The sequence below is a fragment of the Lissotriton vulgaris genome, unplaced genomic scaffold, assembly GCF_964263255.1.
Source record: "Lissotriton vulgaris unplaced genomic scaffold, aLisVul1.2 SCAFFOLD_613, whole genome shotgun sequence".
Lineage (NCBI taxonomy): Eukaryota > Metazoa > Chordata > Amphibia > Caudata > Salamandridae > Lissotriton > Lissotriton vulgaris.
In genome coordinates, this window is record NW_028248661.1 from 455,110 (window position 1) to 478,084 (window position 22,975).

Below are 22,975 nucleotides of genomic sequence, written 5' to 3' on the forward strand. Positions count from 1 at the left end.
AGAAAAGAAGCAAAGTTAATTTGTGAATTTTGCAACAGCAAAGGTGCTGCTGTCTCGAAATAAATCAAAGCAACTCCTTTCTAACTGGCCGACGCGTTTCGATTCCAGTAAAAGATTTCTGGAATCTCATCAGGGCACAAAAAGTTCTGTCAGATTGTAGGAATTGTAGAAATGCACATAGTTTCTGGTTGTGCAACGTGAGGCCTCTTAGGCATATAGTCAAACAGTGGACAGGGGGTCACCGTCAAAAGGCGAATGTCTGAATCCCGCCTACCGGCGCTATGTCACCGTTGTACTCTCAATGAGGAGAAGGGCAGAGCGTGGAGTTTTCGCGCTTTATTTTTTTAAAGCGCCGCTTGCCGCTTCGTGGCAGGCTATCTTGAATTTCCCATCATGGCTTCGACATTAAGGAGGCATCCGCTGTGTCCTCGTAGATCTCTGCCTTCTGGCGTTCTGTGCCGGTAGGCGGGATTCAGACATTCGCCTTTTGACGGTGACCCCCAGTCCACTGTTTGACTATATGCCTAAGAAGCCTCACGTTGCACAACCAGAAACTATGTGCATTTCTACAATTCCTACAATCTGACAGAACTTTTTGTGCCCTGATGAGATTCCAGAAATCTTTTACTGGAATCGAAACGCGTCGGCCAGTTAGAAAGGAGTTGCTTTGATTTATTTCGAGACAGCAGCACCTTTGCTGTTGCAAAATTCACAAATTAACTTTGCTTCTTTTCTACCTTCCCTTTTCTCTTTTTTCATTACTTTTTTGCTTTATTCGTCCCCCACAGTTGAAAATGTTCCTTTGTATGTTACACATGTTTGAAATGTTCTGTTTGTTTTAGAATTTTCACTTATTTCTGTTCTAAATGGTTTTGTCAAACAGAATCAGGATCATATTTGTATTTTTGTATGAATTTGATATTTATGGTGTAAATAATTAATCTACCTATGTGTCTTTATGTGTGTGAAAATATGTTGTTTTGAATTTTGATTAATTCCAGAATTGATTTGGTAAAAATAAATATACCTTGTTGAATACGATTAATAGCGTGCTCAACTTTTCCGCAAGTGTGGTTATAAATGTAGGTGAAAGAGGCAATCTTTTGGTGTATTGAGTATAATAGGGTCCAGCCTCTTCATCTGTCCATTAGGGCCTGGCTCCTTTCGTTTTCCGTATTTATCCAATATGGCACATTCCTGTCCTCTTCCCCTGTGCGGGCGCCAGTTTGGCAGCCTAGCACCAACACAGGCACCCTTGCTCGATGGTGCAAGGGTGCCTGTGTTGTAGGCACGGTTATTTTGTGCAGACAGGAGCGTCTTCCTGCACAAAAATAATCCTGAGAGATGTTTTCCTCTTTTTATGTGTGCTACGGAATGCAGCCGACATAGAATGAGGGAAAAACAAAAAGGTATAGAGGTATTTGTTCTTGTTATGCCTTCCATGGGAGGCGTACGATTTTGGCACACTTCCAGGTTTAACAGTCCTAGTAAATCTGGGAATGCATCCACATCATTGGGAGTTGTGTGGGAACACCCACTGCAACATCCATGGAACGCCCACGCGGGGTAGAGTCAGGCATCACAGCCATTTGTGCTGCATTGCCATACTCCAGATTTATAAAGCCAATTTGAGCCACGTAAATCTGCCGTAGAGGATTGCGTTGTGCATGTGCGATGTTGCGTTGTATAAGCATTGCACAATCCTCTCAGACCCCTGGAATCTTGATTGTCCATGCTAAGCTGTACCTCCCAAGACCACGTACTTAAAGGAGTCTCTGCGAGAGCTAGGCTGGTGTAAGCTTCAAGACACTTAGTACAGTTGGCTCCTCATTGGGCTCCTAGACCTCTCGGGCACTGCCTCTGGATTATCAATAGCTGCGTCCAACCTTTGAATGAGCAGAAGACCAACGAAACAAAGAAGGCTGCTGACCTTCAGATGAAATCTCATGAGGGATTTCCATATTGAGATGGGAAGATCCTGCTTTGTGCAAGGGTTGTACGTTAGAATATCGAGCAGAGAAATATCACGAATAAAAACATTGCAGCCAGAATCTCAACTATCGCAACATCCTGAGTATGTATAGCTTAGTATAGATTAACTACTCTCCACATCACCTTACCTTAAAGCCATATATCCATATATTGTCAAGATAAATGTGAAATTAAGTATTGTATGTCTATACTTACCTATACCTATATTGACCTTAACCATATTTCGGTAGCTGATGTTTTTGCTATAATTTTTTTGTAGCGATATATTCAAGACTCAATATTCTTGTCCCATACACTCAGAGGATACCTGTCGCTGTGCACCCCAGAATTCTGTTCTGCTACACTGTCCATTAATAGATTTAGCCTTACATGTCCATATCCTTTGGGGAACTCCTCTGGGATTCTCTCTCACCTTTGTTTACTACTCCCATGTGGCATTTTTTTAAAGCCCAATTTGAACTTTATTAAAGTCTAACTTAGTTGCCCCATGCAGACCCACTCTTGAAGGTTTATTCCATCTACTCTGCTATAGCAGCACTACTGTAAGTTTCAACAATGCCTTCTGATTGGTTCTTCTTCAAAGCTCTTTGGTTATAGTACTAACATCGTTGGAGAGAACATTCCAAGGACAGATTCTTCTCCACGTTGATTCTCCACTCTAACCATAGTGACCTGTCTCAGCAGCTGCCTCTGCCACCAATCAGTCAGGTCCTAACCCAGTGCACTACTCTAAGCTCCACCTCCAGACAGCTAGGACTCTTGGAGGAGGAAAGCGAGACTGACTTCATTACCTTATCACTATCGGAAGGCACTCGGATCAAGTAGACACAGTGGACGTTGTTAGGGTACGAGGAAGGGTTATTGGGTGATGTCAGGCTGCCGGTTGGGTCTGTGAGAAGAGTGCTGCACAAATCTGAAACCAAATATAAAAATTAGATGTCTTGAAACTGCACAATGACCCTGACAGATAAAGCTTTAACAACTCCTAACCTGAATTTCACAGTTATGTTCACTGGTATTCAAGAAGGCATCTTGTACCTCCACCAAGAAGAAGTCCTTGATCTAAGCAATGATCTTTGTGGCTGGTGCAGGTCTTCACAATGATATGGAAGTAGGCGAAAGATCATAAGTAGGTACCAAAAACTACACAAGGCACAATGAGATTCAACTCAAACTGCCGGGTGCAGATAAAATGGTCGTAGGGGGAGGATAGGTTTTCAGAGACATAGATAAAAAAGAAACTCTGAAAAAGCAAATAATTTCGCACCAAGAACAAAATCTTTTTATTACTCCACTTTCTCTGTACTTGTCTTTAGTGAGTTGTGTATTCAGATCAAAAGGAACATACATGGTGTATATAGCTATAAATCCACTTCACTACTAATGCAAACTCCATAAAGGGAACAAACAGGGGCTTTGCAGAACTCTAACATTAAAACCATCTGAAACACCAACATAAGAGGAACATTTTTCCATTACAAATGAATTATTTCTCTGATCTCATCAGGTTAAGAATGGTGAGATTCAGTCAGAGGATAAATTATGGCATTTCTTCAGAAATTTAAAAATGGGATCCCACTAGTGGATGGATGGTAGGATCCCATCAGTGAATTGATACTGGGATCGCTCCATGATATGTATTCCAGGATGTCTTTTAAGGGAGAAGAATGTTGGATTTCCAACAAGGTATGAATGCGTGGATAAAATCAGTAGATAAATGCTCGGATTCAAAAAAGCTCTATGATGGGGTCTCATTGGTGGCTGTAGGCAGGATGCTGTGAGTCTAAGAATGCAGGGATTCCATCATGTGTCAGTTGTTCAATCAAATTAAGGCACCAGTAATGGGTCCTACTAGGAAATATGTCCTGGTATCTTCTCAGTAAGGTCAGTAAGGATCCTGTCAGTAGACTAATACTGAAACCATAGCCAGAATGAAATAGTTGGATCCTGTTTACATATGAATGCTGGGATCCAATTAGTAGCAATTTTCCGGATCCACTCAATCTATGCTGGGAGTTGAATACTGGGATCCATAAGTAATTTAACAATGGGATACCATCATGGAATGAATGCTGGCATCTCACTAGGGATGAATGCTAGGATCCAATAAGAAAATAACTGCTGGAATCCAATCAGGGAATAAATGTCTGAAGCCAATCAGGGAATAATGGCTGTAATCCAATCAGGGAATAAATAATGGGATCCAATCATGGAATAAATGCTTAAATCCAATCAGGAAATACATGCTGGAATCCAATCAGGGAATAAATGCTGAAATCCAATTGAGATAAATGTTGGGTTCTTATCAGGGGATCAACACTGGGATCCCATCAGGAGATAAATGCTGGCATCAAGTCATGTGATAAATGTTGTGGTCCAATCTGCAATCCCATCGAGGAACAAGTGCTGAGATCCTATCAGAGAATAAATGCTCGGATTACATCACGAGAATACAAAGGCTGTCATTCAGCCAGGGTATAAATACTGGGATCTTATCAACAGATAAATGCTGAGATTTCATCCTATCAGCAGGAAGAACAGAGAGTGGCAATTGGAGTAGGTTTTAAGTCTGAGCAGGACAATAGCACAGTTTTAGTTGCCTGCCTTTGCTAAAGATGGTGAACCATCTTTATCTTGGCTGATACTGTTAGATGTATCAGTCACATACCACACATTGGACTATGAGCTACTGCTTGACCAGCTCAGAAAGGCACTGTGTTGGATGAAGTGCTAGAATGGTTCTGATAATTACCTGACAGGACATACACAAAATGTCAGGTCAGGACATTCAGGACAGCAGGGAGGAAAGTTGAATGTGGGGACCCCAGGGTTCACAATTTCTTCCCCTGTCTCTTGCATTTCAAGCTAGTATTTTCTATCATCAGAGCCAGAGACCTGAATATATTGTGTATTTGCTTATGACATACTCATCCATCTGCATGTGTGGGGCCTGATCAACGGGTTATTTGCCCTTAAACAAGGTCTAAATTATGTGGCCATGTGGATGAATAGAAGTGGGCCCACGTTTAGTGAGCACAAACTGAGATGCTCTGCTTAGGCTCATGTCACAAACACTTGAATAAACTTGCTTTGCCCGCTGACTTTATTTGAGATCCCATGCACCTTCATTAAGAAATCTAACAGGTTGGGGGTCATCTGGGGAACAGAATTTGAGGCTCACATCAGCAATGTAGTGCTATAGGTTTATTCAGCTTAAGACAACTGCAACAGGCATTGCCCTACATCCAAAACAAATATCACAAAGTCATGTCTGGTTCACTGACTGATTTAATCCTGGATTAAACAAATTCCTTTATGAGTGAGCATCCAAAAATCTAATTACTAAGATGCAACATTTGCAAGACATAGTGACATGACTTGTTTTAAAACTAGGAATACATTGTCATTCATCAGCAGGCTAGACTTTATTGGTACCCATCCAAAAGCCCTATCCAAACAGTCATCATCTTCAAAACAGAATTCCTTGTTTTGAAGTCCAACATGGAAACAGCACCAGACTGTCTGTTGGGTAAAACCACTAGACATCTTCCCTCCTGCAACTAAGGCTCTTGTGGCTTATATCTTCTTCATGTTGCAAGAACTGAACTTCAGTGGAAGGGAGACTGCAGATTCTTGCTGGTGTGTCCAAAGATTTTGAATGTAGTGCTAATGGATATTAAGAATAGACATTCTCTGCTTACCTTTAGGAAAGCCTTAAAACATTCATGTGTGTTCTTTTTTGGGGCACTTACATTTATATAGTATGTTATGCTATTTATTTAGAGATCCTGCCACCTAAACATAATAATTTACTTCATAGTGTGAGCTCTACAAATAAACAAAAACAATGAACCATGAAGGATGATTTTAGTTTAAATTGAACTGGAATCATTAAAACATAATATAACCAGCCAAAATAAGGGCATGAATGCAAGGACTCAATGAATAGATTAATGCACAGATCTTATAAAAGGTCAATGATGACATCTCATCGTTGGAGCCAGGTTACTATGATCCTATGCATCCTGGGATTCCATTGTGTATCAGTCAAATTAAGGCATCAATACTGAGAACCTATTAGGAAATATGTCCTGGTATCATATCAGGAGATCATTGATCATTAAGGATCCTGTCAGTAGACCAAAGCTGACATTGAAGCCAGAAATAAATAGTGGGATCCTATTTACATAACTAGGCTGGGATCCGATTCGTAGTAAAATACAGGATACACTGAATCTATGCCGGGAGATTAATGCTGGGATCTCATTAGGGAAAAAATGTTGGAATACTCTCTTCAACTGAATACTGACATTGCACCAAGGATAAATGCTGGGATCCAGTCAGGGGATAAATGCTGGATCCAGTCAGGGGATAAATGCTGGAATCCAATCAGGGGATACATTCTTGAATCCAAACAGGGAATAAATGCTGGAATCAAATAAGGGTATAAATGCTGGAATCCAAACAGTGGATAAATGGTGGAATCCAAAGCTGTAGATAAATGCAGTTAGGGGATACATGTTGGAATCTAGTCAGGTGATAACATTGGGGGATAAATGCTGGTATCCAGATACATGCAGGAACCCATTGAGGCAATACAATTCCGGATTTTAGTGGCCAATAATTGCTGGGCCAATAAGTGATAAATGCTGGGATCCTATCATAGGACAAATACTGAGATCTGATCAAGTGAATAAATGCTGGCATCATGGTATATGATGAAGGCTACGATACACCCCCCAAAAAATATGGGATCCCACTGGGGACAAGGGCTGTGATCCTAACTAAGAGAGGATTAATGCTGGGATCGCATCAGGATGAGACAAAAGGCTGGAATTCATGAAAGGGATTAATACTGGGATCTCATCAGGAGATAGCTGCTGAGATTTCCTAATAGCAGGCAAAACAAAGAGGGACTATCGGTTGCATTTTTAGTACTCAGCAGAGCAATAAGACAGTGCTAGATTCATGACTTAGCTGATGAAGGTGACATTTCTTTATATTGACTAATATTGTTAGATCCTTCTTCTTGACCAGCTCTGAACCATGCCTACTGTGTCAGATACAGCTATAGAATGATTCCGATAATTTTCTAAGAGGACAGACAGAAAGTGTCAGACTTGAGTCCTTTGAATCATCAGAGTAAAGGCTGAATGTGGCGTGCCCCAGGATTCATCCTTTCTTCCTCATTTTCTTGTTTTTCAAGCTGCTATTTTGTATCATTAATCCCAGAGTCCTGAAATAATGCATATTTGTTGATGACATACCGATCTATGTGCACGTGTCAGTCCCGTGGGCCATGGGATCAATATAATTGGGCTCATGATAAATATAGCAAAAGCTGAGCTGTTCTCCATAGCCTCAAGTCACAGTCTCCTGAATTACCTCGCTTAGCCTCCAGTGTTATTTGATCTACCATCGACCTTCAAAAAGAAAGCTAAAAAAGCTGAGGGTCATCTGGAATGCAGAACTGAACTTGAGGCTCTGTAGTGTGTACAGGTTGATTCATCATAAGACAACTTAAATAGATATTGCCTACAGCCAAAACAAATATCACAAAATCATATCTCGTTCACTGACACTGACTGATTCAATCCTGGATTAAACTTTATGAGTGGGATTCCAAAAATCAAACTGCTAAAATGGGACATGCTCAAGACTTGGTAGAGATGACGTTTTAAAACTATGGATATATTGTAGTATATCAACAAACAAGACTTCATTTGTGCCCATCCTAAAGCCTTATCCAAAAGGTCATTATTTTCAGCAAAGCATTCCTTATTTTCAAGTACATCAAGGAAACAGCATCAGTCTGTCTGACATACAGGGAAAAGGAAACTGCAAATTCTTGCTAACGGGCCAAAAGATTTTGCATGTACTGCCTCTGTATATTAACAATAGACATACTAAAGTACGTTTGGTTCCCTCTGCTGCAGAGCTGCCCCACTGACTTGGTAGAGTCGGCCGGTTGTGAGGTCAGCAAGCTGCCACGATGGGAAGAGTGGACAGGGCACAGCCAAAGCTATCATTTGAACAGAAGATGTCTAAGTCCAGTGACGCGTCTACTGAGGAAGCCTCCAGAATACACGCCCAGTCTTCGGAGGACCGCGGACCAGATATCCAGGGAATACTAGTCGCTATGGAGAAAAGCCTGCAGAGTGGTATCACTAACCTCACAACGAACATGGATGCACTATCCTATAGAATGGACCACATGGCTGAGAGGTTGGATAAACATGCTGAGAGGCTGGGCATGTCCAAATAGAGGCTCACGGAGGTCGAGGAAGTGCACACCACCCTCGACTCTGACCACAAACAATTAGGAAGAGTGCTGCGGGTCCTACAGGACAAGACTGAAGACTTAGAAGCACGTTCCCGGCGCTGCAACCTTATAGTAACGGGACTTCCGGAGAACACACATACTGGCAATATGTAGCAATTCACAGAGAAGCTGCTGAAGACCTTGCTGGGGGAAGACTCGTTCTCAAATATGTTTGTGGTAGAAAGAGCGCACCGTTCATTGGGGCCTTGGCCGCCCCCAGGGGCACCACCCCACCCCATAAACTACTCAACTACCCAGATCAAGATGTCACGTTGAAGTTGTCTAGGGAGAAGCAGCCATTGGGATATGAAGGTTCCGTGATCTCGTTGTTCCCTGATTTTACGATAAGAGTCCAGGAGGCGTGATGACAGTTTGCCCCGATGAAAAAACAACTTTGCAAACTCGGACTGGACTACGCCATGCTATACCATGCAATGCTACTTGTCAACAGGCAGGGACAAACTCACATCTTCACAGACCCGAAGGCCCTGCAGAAGGCGCTGAAAGACTGGTAGAGAGAACTATGTTCAAGTCCGGAGCAGCAGCTGCTAGACGAGGCGGCAGGAGGGCGGCTGGAGGAGCAAGATTGACCTGTAGCTGGTGGCAGAGTGCGATAAGTATGGTCTTTGCCCAGTGATAAAGTTGGACGTGATGTTTGAAAGTGGGGGACAGAGGGGTGGGGGAAGCATAAAGTATATGCTTAATTACATACCCGGGTCCCACGCACGGAAAGAACCAGCTCACTGAGGGCCACTGAGGATACTGACGGAGCTAAGGCTCTGAACATAAGTGGGGTATATTTGACTTGGACTGAGATGCATGGCTCGGCGGACACGGTCTGGAGGGGGTACCTTTCAAGGCGCCCTGAACTTTGCCACATGGACAGTGGAAAGGGAGCGGGTGGGGGGATTACTATATAACTGGCAGTTGCACAAGATGTTGTAGACGGTACCTTGAGAGAGGCTACATGGAGGCCGGATAGTACGCCTTGCTGGATGAGCAACCTCTGCCCACGCGTGAAACACACCTGGGACTGTTCCTTGTACTCGGGGATGGAAAGGGAGGGGGAGAAGAGGGAGAGGGGAAATGTTTGCAGCCATGTTGGGGGAGGTCAGCTGTGGGAGGGGGGTGGGTGGGAGTTCAGAAGCAAACGGATGTCCTTCCAAAGAGATGTTTTAACTATGCACATGCATGATGTAAGTGAATGTTGTCGATAGTCAAATTGCGAGATGAGACCAAACAAGTGGGATGGGGGCACCTAGTAGCAACTGCACTAACATGCCAGTCGAAGCGCTCACGTGGAATGTCAGGGGCTTAAATGACCACAGAAAACTCCGTAAGTTTATACACCATCAACGCAATCATGCTATAGACGTAGCCTTGCTACAAGAGATGCAGCTACCAAACGATAGCCCCCTCCTATGCAGCAGAGGTGTGCGTGACAATATACACGCCTCAGGTTTTACTACACATGCCAGGGGGGGGGGTAATCACATGGACCAACCCTAAATCTCCGTACCCTCTAACACCACTAGACATGGACAGGGACGGAAGATATACAATATCTAGATGTCAGGGGAGGGGGATGTACTTGTCCGTGTGAACATTTACGGTCCAAACTACGACTGCCCTGACTTCTTTGAGGCTCAGGGGACTGTAGCCACGAAATAGATGGACAGTAGGTTCCTCTGGGGAGGGACCCTAAATCTGGTTCAGAACCCTGAAGTGGATAGGTCTGGGGCCTGGAGAGACGCCCCACAGCTGCCGCTAAGGCGCTGGAATGCAAATTGCTTCGCTTAGATATGCGCAATGTGTGGCGCTTGCGGTTGCCACTTAAAGGGGGGTATACGCATTACTCTGCTTATTATAATCTCCATTCCAGGATAGACTATTGGCTGGATCCACTCCCCTGTACGAAGAAGTGAGGGAATACAGGGTACTTCCCCGTACATTGTCGGACCATTCCCCCCTGTTGACAGCGATCACTACCTCCAAGAAAGGTATACCACCGTTCACATGGCGATTTCCCCCATACTCGCTGTTAGACTCAGCCTTTAAAGCTTACATTTGGGGCATAGCTATGGCTAAGCACTCGGGAGTTCTCTGAGACATTCGCAAGCACCTGGACGACCTAAAGAAGAAACTGGGCGAGCTGGAGCGGCATCAACTGTTAAGTGTGGATGATGCAGTGGCCTCGGAAATTCAGACACTTTTGGAGGAATACCATGACATAGCGGATCTGAACTTAAACATTTAGGCAAATATGCCACGGCTTGTGCGTATGGGGAGGGGGAGAGACCGAGAGCAGTCCTGGCACAGTTACTACGGAGGCGCCGCAGTAAAGTACTAGTTTCGGAACTCAAATCGGCGGAAGGTGAGGTGCTGACAGAGGAGATAGATATAGCGGAGCGCTTTAGAAGTTACTACGCAGAATTGTATTCCACATGTTCTATTGGGTCTGAAGAAGAAATCACGGATTATCTCTCCTACATTAAATTGCCTTTCCTCACGAATACACATCAGGAATTCCTGATGAGACCAGTGGAAAGGGACGAGATAGTCCTAGCCCTGACCGGAATGCGAGCTGGCAGTGCACCTGGGACGGACAGCCTCACAGTGTCCTTCTACAGAGCATTCATTGATATTCTCCTATCGCATCTGTCTGCCCTCTTTGACGACATGTGTCAAACTGGCGAAATGCCGTCCACAATGAGGGAGGCAGTGATAGTGGCTATACCTAAACCCGGGAAGCAGCCGGAGGAGTGTGTGTCCTACCGACCGCTCTCCTTGCTAAATGTAGATACAAAAATCTTTGCAAAAATCCTTGCCCCTGAGCCGGCTGGGTTTGTCCTGGATAGGAACCTCACTTAGAATTTACGTACTGTCTTGGGGGCTCTACAGCACACCAGGCAAGACACTAAGACAGTTGCAGTCTTTTTGGATATGGAGAAGGCCTTCAACTCAGTCGAGTGGACCATCTTGCATCAAGTCTTCAGTAGGATGGGTTTGCGACCAGTATTTCTGCACCTGATAGGCGTTCTGTATAAACAACTTTCTGCCAGAGTTCGAATTGGCAATTTGGTGACGAAACCTTTTAACATCACTCGTTGGACGAGGCAGGGTTGTCCACTGTCCCCACTACTCTAGTACTCTAGCTTTAGTGGCGGAGCCGCTGGGCTGTGCACTCAGAGAATACCACAGCTGCAGAGGCATCAGATTGTCGAAACTTGAATTGATAGTGTCAATGTACACTGATGACACATTATTATATATATGCGATCCCTAAAATAATCTCTCCTCAGTCTTACGTGAGGTGGTGCGCTTAGGCGCTCTATCTGGGCTAAGAGTCAATTGGCAAAAGTCAGTTATTTTCATTCTCAGGCCTGCTACTAAACAGCATGAACCAGAGTTTCAATTGCAGTGGTCTACGTACTCTATCAGATACTTGGGAATTCAGGTGCACCCTGATTCGGAAGTCATCTTCAGGGACAACTATGGCGTTGCCGTCAGTCGGTTAGAAGAAGATGTGGAGACGTGGATTAGGCTGCCACTGTCCCTGATGGGCAGAGTCGGCATAATGAAGATGGTGGTGCTACCACGGTTTTTGTTTTTATTCATGAATATCCCCATGATATTACCTGCATCCTTTTTTAGCTGGGTCACGGCGTCATTGATAAAATTAGCCTGGGCAGCCAAGCACGCTAGGATAAGATGGCATACACTAACCTTGCCATACCACATGGGGGGCCTAGGAGCCCCGGACGTACATTTATATTACAGAGCCGCGCAGTGCGCACATGCATATTATTGGATACACGGTCCTCCGGAAGCTCCCCACCTATGCCTTTAGGCGATAGTGGCGGAACCATTACTACTCCCGACCTTACTAATGGAGGAACCTGATCGCAGGACAGGGATACTTGACTTGATCAATGCTACGCGGCATGCCTGGCATTTTTTATTGCAGATGCAGGTGGGAGCTTTGTTATATTCTCCAGACATGCCACTCGAGTGGGCCCGCTTGTTGCACCCCTGCAGAGAACGAGGGGTGATATATGCCTTAAAACATTGTACCTGCAGACGGCTGGTGATCTTTTCCACAACGGTGTGGTTAACCAATGGGAGGACTTGGGGCAGTGGGAGGCCCCCACAGCCTGCTGTAGCGCTTCCAACTCCACAGAACTCGGCACGCGCTGCGTGGTATATTGGGTGATGACCTATAAGAGCCAACCCGAGGTCGCAGAACTCACATATGTCATCAAAGCACAATCGCCACGTAAGATTGTATCCAACGTATATAAAATGGCCATGTCACACAGGGCAAATCAATACTTTAAGGCCTGGCTAGATTGGCAGCGTGACCTACAGCAGCGGATAGATGATGCCATGTGGGCATACTGCTGCACTAGTACACACCGAATCTCATTAAATGGTAGGCACCGACTAATCCACTTCAAGTACCTCATTAGGGCATATTATACGCCAGAGAGATTACACAGCTATGGGCTGTGGGTTCCGCACATCTATCGCAGGCTGACGTTTAGCCTGCGATAGATGTGCGGAACCCACGGCTGATTTTATGCATCTGGCCTGGTCTTGCCGAAAAATACACAAATTTTGGGAAACAATTTTCAATGAGATAGCGGAAATAATAGATGCAGCACTAATCCCGGACCCAGCCCTGGCTCTACTGGGCTATTCCCAAAAAGTTGCGCGAGGGAAACGCAGACTGGTATACATGGGCCTACTATTGGCGAAAAGGACTGTAGCAATACATTGGATGCGTGGCCCTACCCCAACTATGGCACAATGGTCCCACGATATGCTTTATTGTTGTACGCAGACAGAGAATTTCAGTGAACTATTACCTCCCAGGAGCAGCCCTAAAAACTTCTGGGGACTCTACATGACATACGTATTAACTAGGGCACAGGACCAAACTGGGGCTGAGGGTGATAAGCTGCCGCAAGTCCACACACCGCTTGCGGTTTGAACTCGCTGGGGACTAGGTCAGGCGGGTATAACAAGTGCAGAACCAGGGCTATCCGCCTATGGGGAATTCACACAATCGGCTACGGTACAGCTCAGAACATCAATACTGTGGACGTCAGTGCCCACAATGGTACTTATTCATAATGATGTGCTGTGATTTGATTGATCTGTATGTATAGTAATTGATTACATTCAATAGTGTTTCGTGCATGCGCCTCCCTGGGGGCAGGATGACGAAATTTGCTTCTTGTTTGATTTGTAAATCTTTGAGAAATAAAGGAATAAAAAGAAAACAATAGACATACTCTGCTTACCTTAAGGAAAACCTTAAAACATTTTACTCTGATTCTTTTTTGCAGCATTTACATGCATTTGCTATTTTATAATATTTATTTAACAACCGTAGCCCCTAAACACAATAATTAATTTCATAGGTTGTGTTCTACAAAAAAACCTGAAAATGTCCCATCATGGATTATATTGTTGGAAATTGATCTGGAATCATTAAAAACATAACATAACAGTCTAGGAGGAAAACATGCTGTAACTGCTATGAAATTTCAGAATCTATCTGCAGGCATGCACTTCTTACTGCACTGGTAGAGGGTGTTGATTTTGGAAACATCTAGGTTGCTAAGCCCATCCCTCTGTCCAATGGGTGTATCAGGATTTGGCTTGGGGACGATGCTCGGCTGTCCAGATGTGTTACTGTAAGCATAACTGGGGAACAGAAGACATCACAGATGAAGCCCACTATGTGGGTGCCCTCCAGATTCATTATTCACCAAAAAAACTCTACAGCGAGTCCAGAGTCTACTGCGGGAACAGGTGAGGGTGAAATATTTGGTGTTTGATTATAGCATTGCTTGTCTAATGCTTTTACTGAACAAGCTCCCACAGATCCTGCCCAGCTCAATCTAATACTTCTTAGTTCTCCTTTTCATGAGCCTTGAGCCATTGCTGGCAGTACACGCTCACCTTACACCCCCACTCACACTCAGCATCTCAGATCCTAAAAAGCACTGGTTTGAAAAAATCCTCTTTTCGAGTCTCACAACATCTCTGCTTACGACAGAGACGTCAGCATTGAGGAGTCATCCTCATTCATCAAAAATGGCCCTTCTACGCTAAACTGAGTATGTTCACCAACTCAGAGAGCATTTACCTGCCCTTCTGCACCCAATGGCTTTCCACTCTATGGTAACATGTTCACAGACATAGTCACAACTCAACTTCACTTTCTTTGCTTCATCATCTATGGCAGTTCCATACTGTAGCGCCCATGTGTACCCGCCCAGTTATCTTTCCATACCCTGCTTCACATATAAAGCTTCATTCTTAACCAATCATGTTCACCAACACGGCCATCATTCTGTACTCCTCTTCACATACAGATCATCAATCCTGACCAATCATGTTCACCAACGCAGCCATCATTCCACACCCCACTTTGCATACAGATCATCAATCCTAACCAATCATGTTCACTAACACAGCATTCATTCCTTACCCCGCTTCACATACAGAGCAACAATCCTAACCAATCATGTTCACCAACACGGCCATCATTCTGTACTCCTCTTCACATACAGATCATCAATCCTGACCAATCATGTTCACCAACGCAGCCATCATTCCACACCCCACTTTGCATACAGATCATCAATCCTAACCAATCATGTTCACCAACACAGCATTCATTCCTTACCCCGCTTCACATACAGTGCATCAATCCTAACCAATCACGTTCACCAACACAGCATTCATTCCTTACCCCGCTTCACATACAGAGCAACAATCCTAACCAATCATGTTCACCAACACAGCCATGGTGGCACTTCTCTTCCTCATCCACAGACCTTTGGCTTTGAGGGAGCATGTTCACTGACACAGCCATGAGTCTATTGCCCTTTCTCACTTTCACCGCCTATGGAGCTTCCAAATGCTGGCATTCATGCCACCAGAAAAGCCATCTTTCCATTGCCCCTCTTCCCCTAATAAACACAGCCACCATTCTGGTGCTCTTCTTCACATATAGAGATTCCAATATGCACCAAGCTCCGCTCCTTGTATCCACTCCATCAGCAAAGGTGAAATAAACATCACCCTCTACTTCCCATTTCCCGCAATCTCAGTGCTGATTAAAGAGATCACATCAGAATGTGATCAGAATCACTGGGTATGATTTAGGGTGTGATGAAGGAAGGATTAAGGGGGTGGAGAAGGACATTACGAATGCCTTCCAGATGGTACTCCATCCGCCAAATTAGACATGACCTCAGCCCAGCAGTCATCTCTACACAATTAAAGGAACCATGATCACTGTAGTTCCTTTCAATTACTAAAGGTTTTCACCCAGGTTGTGGGAGTCATTATCATAATCTTCCTGTCGCTCATTGCTAGGTTTTTCCTGGTGGTGATGGTCAGGAAACAAAATTTAGCTATTACCCCATTCACCCTAAATGGGGCTGGCATTGTAATGTCATTCCACAGATGGCCGCTGCTCCATCCGCTATCAGAGGAAGTATTCCATCAGGAGAGCCAACAGGGGCTTGGTTGACAGAATAAAGGTCCACCCATCTTTAAATGAAGCAGGTGGTTCTAGTGTTTGGTTGATATGTGAATACGTCATGTTTGCAATGAAGTACACTGTCCGCCAAATTCTAAATTAGGTCACTGTCTATATGTTAAAGCCTTTAATGAGAGTTTTAAACAGAAAATCTCACCTTAGCTGAGCATCGGAGACTTACCTCCCATAATGCATTACTGAGGCATAGTCGTATGGCAGGCCAAGGTTGTTGGTGTTCTCTTTGTTAAAGTTGCTGAGGTCCTCTGTTAAGAATAGCAGACAGTAAAGATGAGTTAGTGACGACTGAGTCTGATAGGGCACATTCTAATAAAGAGAAGATTCCAGACACTAGGGGGCAGTGCTGCTTCTGCTATATCAGGGTTTAGAAACAGTCTATTGGCTAAGGTGTCAAATTCGGAACAATGGTGGGAAGATTCAAATCTCGGTTTTGGCACAATATCGAAAAGCATGTGATTTGAGGTCATTCACTTAATTGCATCAGCACGTGAAATTAAATTGTGTAATTCTAAATTTAAAGCTTAACTGATGAAGAGCAACATCTTGCTCCATAGCGAGGTTCACACCAAGTAAATATCAGTGCTTACATACATCAGGGAGGGGTGCACTGGGATTTCGGCTAAGGCTTAAGATTACTCACTGTTGGCTTTTTGAAGGGAAAATCATCAGGGGGCCAATTCACAGAACTTATCTGAGACAAAATCCTAAACGTACTACTTTTGGTACTCACAGAAGGCATTTAGTCGTTTTAAGTTATGTTTATGTCTTAAATTTGGATTTTGTCTTAAATTAAGATTTTGTCTTAAATTAGGATTTTGTCTTAAATTAAAGTTAAGTTTGTTTTAGAACAAAATCCTAATTTAAGACAAAATCCTAATTTAAGAATACTAAATGCCTTCTCTGAATACCAAAAGTAGGGCCATATTATCAAGAACGGCTATAACATTATCGCTGTTTTAGCGGCAGAAAACTGCTGCTAAAACGGCGATAAGGGCCTTGATAATATGCCCTTGTGAATTCCCTTAGAAGCCCAGGTTAACACCAGAATCTGGGCTTCTATGGAAATTCACAAGGGCATATTATCAAGCCCCATATCGCCTTTCTTGATAATATGGCCCGTAGTAGCTTTAGGAATTGTCTTAGATTAGTTCTGTGAATCGGCCCCCAGGTTTTTTCCTCATGAAAACTTTTTTGCCTCATAAAGTGTTACAATTCCCTTGATGATCTTCAAAGTATGTCCGTCACCCATCAGATTGTATTGTAGTTACAGCTACATAGCGCTTACTGTCCCTGACAGGGCACTAAAGCACTTATTTTTTTTTGCAGAGTTTTATACAGCACAAACTTGACCAGAGTCGGGTATCAGAGCGCTTTACATAGCACCAGTTACGTTACATGAGGACATACATTCATTTTTGTTAGGCACGGGGAGATTAAGTGATTTGCCCAGAATGACAGGATGTTTGGCGTCGTTATCGCGACTCGAACCCAGTTCCCCAGGTCCGAGGTTGAGCGCCCTAGCCGTTAGGCCAACTCCCCGGAGAGCACACTGCTCTGGGCACCCAAGGTTTAGTATCAGTCTGGTGATCTCAAGAAAACCTTTCCATTCATTTACTCCAGTTTCTAGGAGGAAGAGTACATTATTAGGAGTTAGTGGTGATTATTTGGGAAGTGGAGGGAGTATGTGAGTTCTACTAGATGATTTGTGGGATTAATATATGAAAGAGGAGATTAGTTTACAGGAATTACTTTAAAAGCAAAGTTGATTTATTTGAAAATTTGGAATAAAATGAAGAAATGTTAAGTAAAATAATAATAAAGATTATGGCAAACATGCCTGTGACTTAAAGTAGACTGTGCTTAGAGAGAGGAGAAATGCAAAGAATGATAAATAGGGAGATTGCCTTTGAATGAAGAGGGAGAGGGGAATTGTTCATGCAGAGGTTTGGGGTACAGAGGAGGTTTTTTGAGATGCAGTGCAATCAAAAGATGAAAACACTGGAGAAAGACACACACCATTATTTGTATATGAGATAGTGGAGTGAGAAAGAGTGATGCTGAAGGCGCTGTACAACTCATCTGGGTCCAGGTGAAAAACACATGCTTTGTGTCAGGTTTATGTTACTTTTCTAATGCAAGCCTGATGGAAAGTGTTCACTTGGGATTCAGTATTCAAAGCAAATCACAAATTGCATTGGCTTGTAAACCAAAGTTTCTAATGCAGGGTTGTTCTGCCTTTTGATTACTTTGTATCGAGGGGGAGTTCGATGGGTGGTGCATGGGCATTCCTATGCAACCACCCATGGTGTAGACATAAATCCCTATCTACAAAAAATTGTAAACAGGGATTTGGGTCAAAATCTTGAGCATCCTCAAGAGAAGTGTATGAGGTGAAATGTTTTCATTTCTTCTTGTTTTCCTACTTTGCATCTGAGCTGCATTGTTTAGCACACAAACAAAATGAGAGAAGTCTCAAAGCGCCGTTTATGTATTTAAAGGAACCGTTTTCAGCACAAAAACTATGTTTCAGGCAACTCAGACACTCCAGCCCGATGGCATAAGGGTCTCTTCATTGGTGCATGTCTGCCTAAAGTCTGCCACCAGCACTGGGGGAGAGCAGAACAGCACCACATCTTAGTATTGCATTTCTGTAATGCAGCACAGCAAATTAACTTGCTGCACTACATTGTGTGACGTCTGTGTAAATCTGGGCCGTCACTCTGAAGCAGGGCACTGTAGTTGGCATTCACTGATCCTCAATATCAACATCAGGACATGGGCATTTTAAATACAGGTCACAATGTATCCTGTGCCAGGAGTTTTTATGTAGGCAGACAACAATGGTTTCAAATGAAGAATTGCTCCAGTTAATGCCCTCAGCAGTGGTTACTTTTGTGAAAAGGACACCAGCCTGCTGTGACAGTAACAAATATTGATCGCTCTAACCAATGGTCGGATTGGTAGACAGGGTGTGTTGGTGGATTTTATGATAACACTTAAGCTGAACAAATCACGGGTCTAAATCACTGCCCAGGTGAGACCATCAGGAACCTGAGCCGTACTCTGGGGCATATTATCAAGGCGGGTGATAAGAGATTATCGCCGAGCGGCGATAATTCTATCGCCCTATTAGCAAGCTGTCGCTATCAGCCGTTAGCAACAGCTTGTAGGCGATAGCGATCGGTTTGGGGCCCGCTTTGCATATCAGCGTTATTTATCGCTAATGACATGCAAAGTGGGCGTACCCAACCTGTTAGCGACTGAAAGCAGTCGCTAACATCGCTATCGCCTATTATCAACGCAGGGGTAGCGATGGAAATATTCGCGCTAAGCGCGAATATCTCCAAAACCTAGCGCCTGCTGAGACCAGTTCTTAGCCTGGATATCCAATGGGAGGTGGATATTCAGGCTAAGTCCCTGTGAGCGATAATGCCTGAATATCGCTGGATTTACATCGATATTCATGCATTTTGCCGCTATCACCGGAAATTCTATCGCTTCAGAGATAAACGTTGCTTATAGCACGTTATCTCTGCGATAAAATCCGGTGATTCTTGGCAATAAAAAAATGTCGCTAAGCCTATTTCGCGATAAATATCGCTATTTGTTGATGATATGCCCCTCTGTTTTTTCACTGACCAGGCGAGATGTACTGTGTCATGATGGTCACATGGTCGTCGCGGTCGCTGCGGACATGCTCGTGGTAGAAGCCCAGGGCATGGTCCAGCTCATGCTGGATGGTTCCTCTAGACATACAATCCCCGGAGAGGGATAACTGCTGACCTCCCCCTGTCTTCCCAACGTACGACCAGCACCTAGGGGAGAAGATGGATCCATAAATCACTGCAACAACACTTACAGAGAAAGAATATTATAATGTTACTCCATACAAGGCATCGACCTGTGTCTCTCCGCTCTGACTGTCTTTATCTGCAAGGGAGGAGGGATTCTAGGAAAGTGACAATGTGCACTCTAGGTTGTGATAAAAGACATTGCATGCAAAGTAAAGCTGTGTCATCCTGCACAACCTGACTAATTTCTGGCCTTTCCTGTGACAGTGTTTGTCCCAGTGGAATCCACATCTGTGAGTATTATCTGTCTGGGAGGGCAGATTTACCAGCTGTCGGTGGGTAAATCTGTTCAGTCCCCCATAGCTAGAATCCATACTCCAATGCATTCAGTGTTCCAGTTGTATGTGGCAAGTTACATGTGTGTAGTGCAGCTAAGAAACCATATACATTGCGTGTGGTGTCCTGAAATGATGGGTCCCTTTAGGATGTCTTACCCTTCATAGACTTATTTCTGCCTCTGGAATCTTGGCAAGGAGACCTAATGGATCTATAGGTGGGTCTTTCCTTTTAGACTCAACATTTCTGTTCAGCAAAATGACCTGAGATCCACTCCTGTCCCGTGTTGTGATGAGCATCACCTAGAGAAACCTGTCCAGTCAAACACCAGGCATATCCTAGCCATGCTCATACGTTGTAGTACTTTGTCTGACAACTTTGCTCCAATAAACCGGAGAATTATATACACCACCATAATAAAAGAGTTTCTGGCTGTAGCGGAGAACAGCATAACATCTCCCTATAGGATAACACTATGCATTGGTGTTGTAATTTTGCAGCGATTAGGTTAAGCATTATCAGAAGACATCTTGTATTTAGAGACTATCTTGTCCGTTTTGATCCATTTTGTATTTCTATCGGCCATTTTGTTTGCCATGTGCTCGCCATGTGCTCTGTCCTACCTTCATGTTAACTGTTCTTGAAATCTGCCTAGAGACTAGATATATTTAGCCTCTTCTGCTTTGCACATACTAAGTTAAGCTTACAGCTGTCCCCAACTTGTAACTGTCAGGATGTGTCCACAAGAATTAGCTAACTGTCAGCCCCTCCCACTTGTTGCTAGCACACTCTCTGTATGACCTTATATGTATTTAAAACCAGCATTCTGTACCTTGTACCGCCTTCATTTGAGCCCCTGTGTGGGTATAAAAGGACCAAGCTCATTCCAGTCAGTGTGCTACCTCATACACTACCGAAGGGTGTTGTGTGAATGTAGTTCCACCTCATGAGGTTTAATAAACTTTGTCTTTTATATTCCAGTTTCTGTACCAACTTCTTCCTATTGGTCTGAGGACTCTGTGTAGAGAAGGGAGAACCCCTAGCACTGGGAGGCCTTGCTGAGGCTCACCACCACATTGGCTACAACTGCACTGATGTACTAGAAGCATGTTAGGGTATTGATTGAGGTTGTATCTTGAGCAATCAAGACCTTCTGTGTTTTAGGTGTTCTCTATGTTAACTCCCTTGCTTTCCTTTGTGTAAATGCAAAGCACAATCACAATTAACAAATAGCCTTTCCAGGAATTTTTGGTAATCATATTTCATCGTACTGTGAATTCCAAACCCTCAACCACCTCATGGAGCAATTCTCAGCTACTCACCCTTGCTGCTCTTAAGCAGTCATATGTATAACAGGAGTAACTTAGTGTTAGACCTAGCATCCCCTAACTTTTTGCCTTCCAACCACCTGCTTTGAATGACTTCGTTTTTGCTGCCCAAAGTATTCGGCGCACTTTGACACTGCTAACTAGGGCTAAAGTGGTTATGGTCTTTACCTAAGTCATGTAACATTGGTATATCAACAGTTGGCATATTTAATTGGCTTATAAATCTCCAGTAACATGCACAAATTTGGTCAAGGCCTGTAAATTAAATGCCACTAGTGGGTCTGCCTCCCTGATTGAGCCTCCCACTTAAGTAGCCCTATAAATATATCTGAAGCTGCCATTGCAGAGCCTGTGTGTACAGTTTTAAAAAGTCCATGTCGACCTGGCAAGTTAAACCTCTTGCCAGCCCACATCTTCCTTTTTAATTCCTTCAAGTTACCCCTAGGGTAGGCTCGGGCAGCCCAAAGGGCAGGGTGAAAAGTATTTAAAAACAGGACATGTACTTTTAAGTTTTACATGTCCTGGTAGAGAAAGATTCTTACATTTCTACTGCAAGGCATATATCTTCCATATTATAACAGTGGAATTACCTTATTCCATTCTATAAGCGAAGATATACCTACTTTGGTGTCCCTGGAATCATAATTTAAAATGCTAATTTATGGTGAAATTGGATTTTACAATTCTAAAAATGACACTGCTAGAAAGTGGGAATATTCTCGCCTTAGCCATTTGGGACCTGCAGCCTGTCTCTGATCACATGTTTGGGGTGGGCGACAACCAAGCTTTGTGTATTCCACCCAGACAGCCACACACGATGGGACCTGATGGACTATCCGGACAGGATGGGAGGGAGGAACTGGGCACAGCCTCAATAACACTTGACTAGGCTAAGTCGTGTCCTCACATAAAGGGTTTCATACCCCCCTGTTGTGAGTCTGGTGCCAGGGAAGAATGAAAGGGCATCTGCCTACTTCAAAGACATCTCTTTGAAGTCTCTCCTCTTCAAAGGTACTACTGGGTATAAGAACTGAACCTCACGGGGCGTGGCGGAAGCCAAGGAAAATGGCCTCCCTTGAATTGCGCATGGGCTCAGTATCAATGGAGGTCTCCTTCTTAAAAGCGGATCTGCGGAAAATGGACATCAGGTTCAAAGAAGTCGTAGACACAATACACACGCTTGTGGCAGATACTTCAGCTCTTAAGAAACAAGTTAATGAATTACAGGTCACCAGTAAACTACTCGTAGCCCAACTGGACTACTAGGGAGGCAGGTCTAGATGGAACAATGTCTGCATTCTAGGTGTCCCTGAAAGAGCGGAGGGACCAGCAACAGAACTTTTTGTGGAAGACTTGATCTTAAAATATCTAAAACCTCGAAATCTCCCAATTATTTCTTAGTAGAAAGGGCACACAAAGTACTGGGAGGGAAACCTAAACCGGGCGCGCCACCAAGACCAATATTGGCCAGGGTCTTCAACTTTAGAGAGAGAGATATCATATTGCAGACCACCCGCAGTGCCACGCCAGTCAAATACAAGAACAACACCATCACGTAACCTTCTTTCCAGACTTCACCATGAAGGTGGAAAAACAGGGATGAAGTTTCCTTGACGTCAAAAAGGCC

At 43.9% G+C, this 22,975-nt stretch overlaps 1 protein-coding gene across 1 annotated transcript in view; it reads right to left on the minus strand.

Annotated features, from left to right (window-relative positions):
* LOC147663869 (embryonic protein UVS.2-like) overlaps positions 1–22,975 on the minus strand; it is a 157,074-nt gene that overhangs the window by 111,836 nt on the left and 22,263 nt on the right. Inside the window, exons 6-9 of the mRNA XM_086950139.1 lie at positions 19,533–19,708; positions 16,057–16,138; positions 13,899–14,026; positions 2,784–2,905 (exon numbers count right to left, since the gene is read on the minus strand). Of these exons, the coding sequence (XP_086806265.1) occupies positions 2,784–2,905; positions 13,899–14,026; positions 16,057–16,138; positions 19,533–19,708 (508 nt within the window). The remainder of the gene's footprint in view (positions 1–2,783; positions 2,906–13,898; positions 14,027–16,056; positions 16,139–19,532; positions 19,709–22,975) is intronic.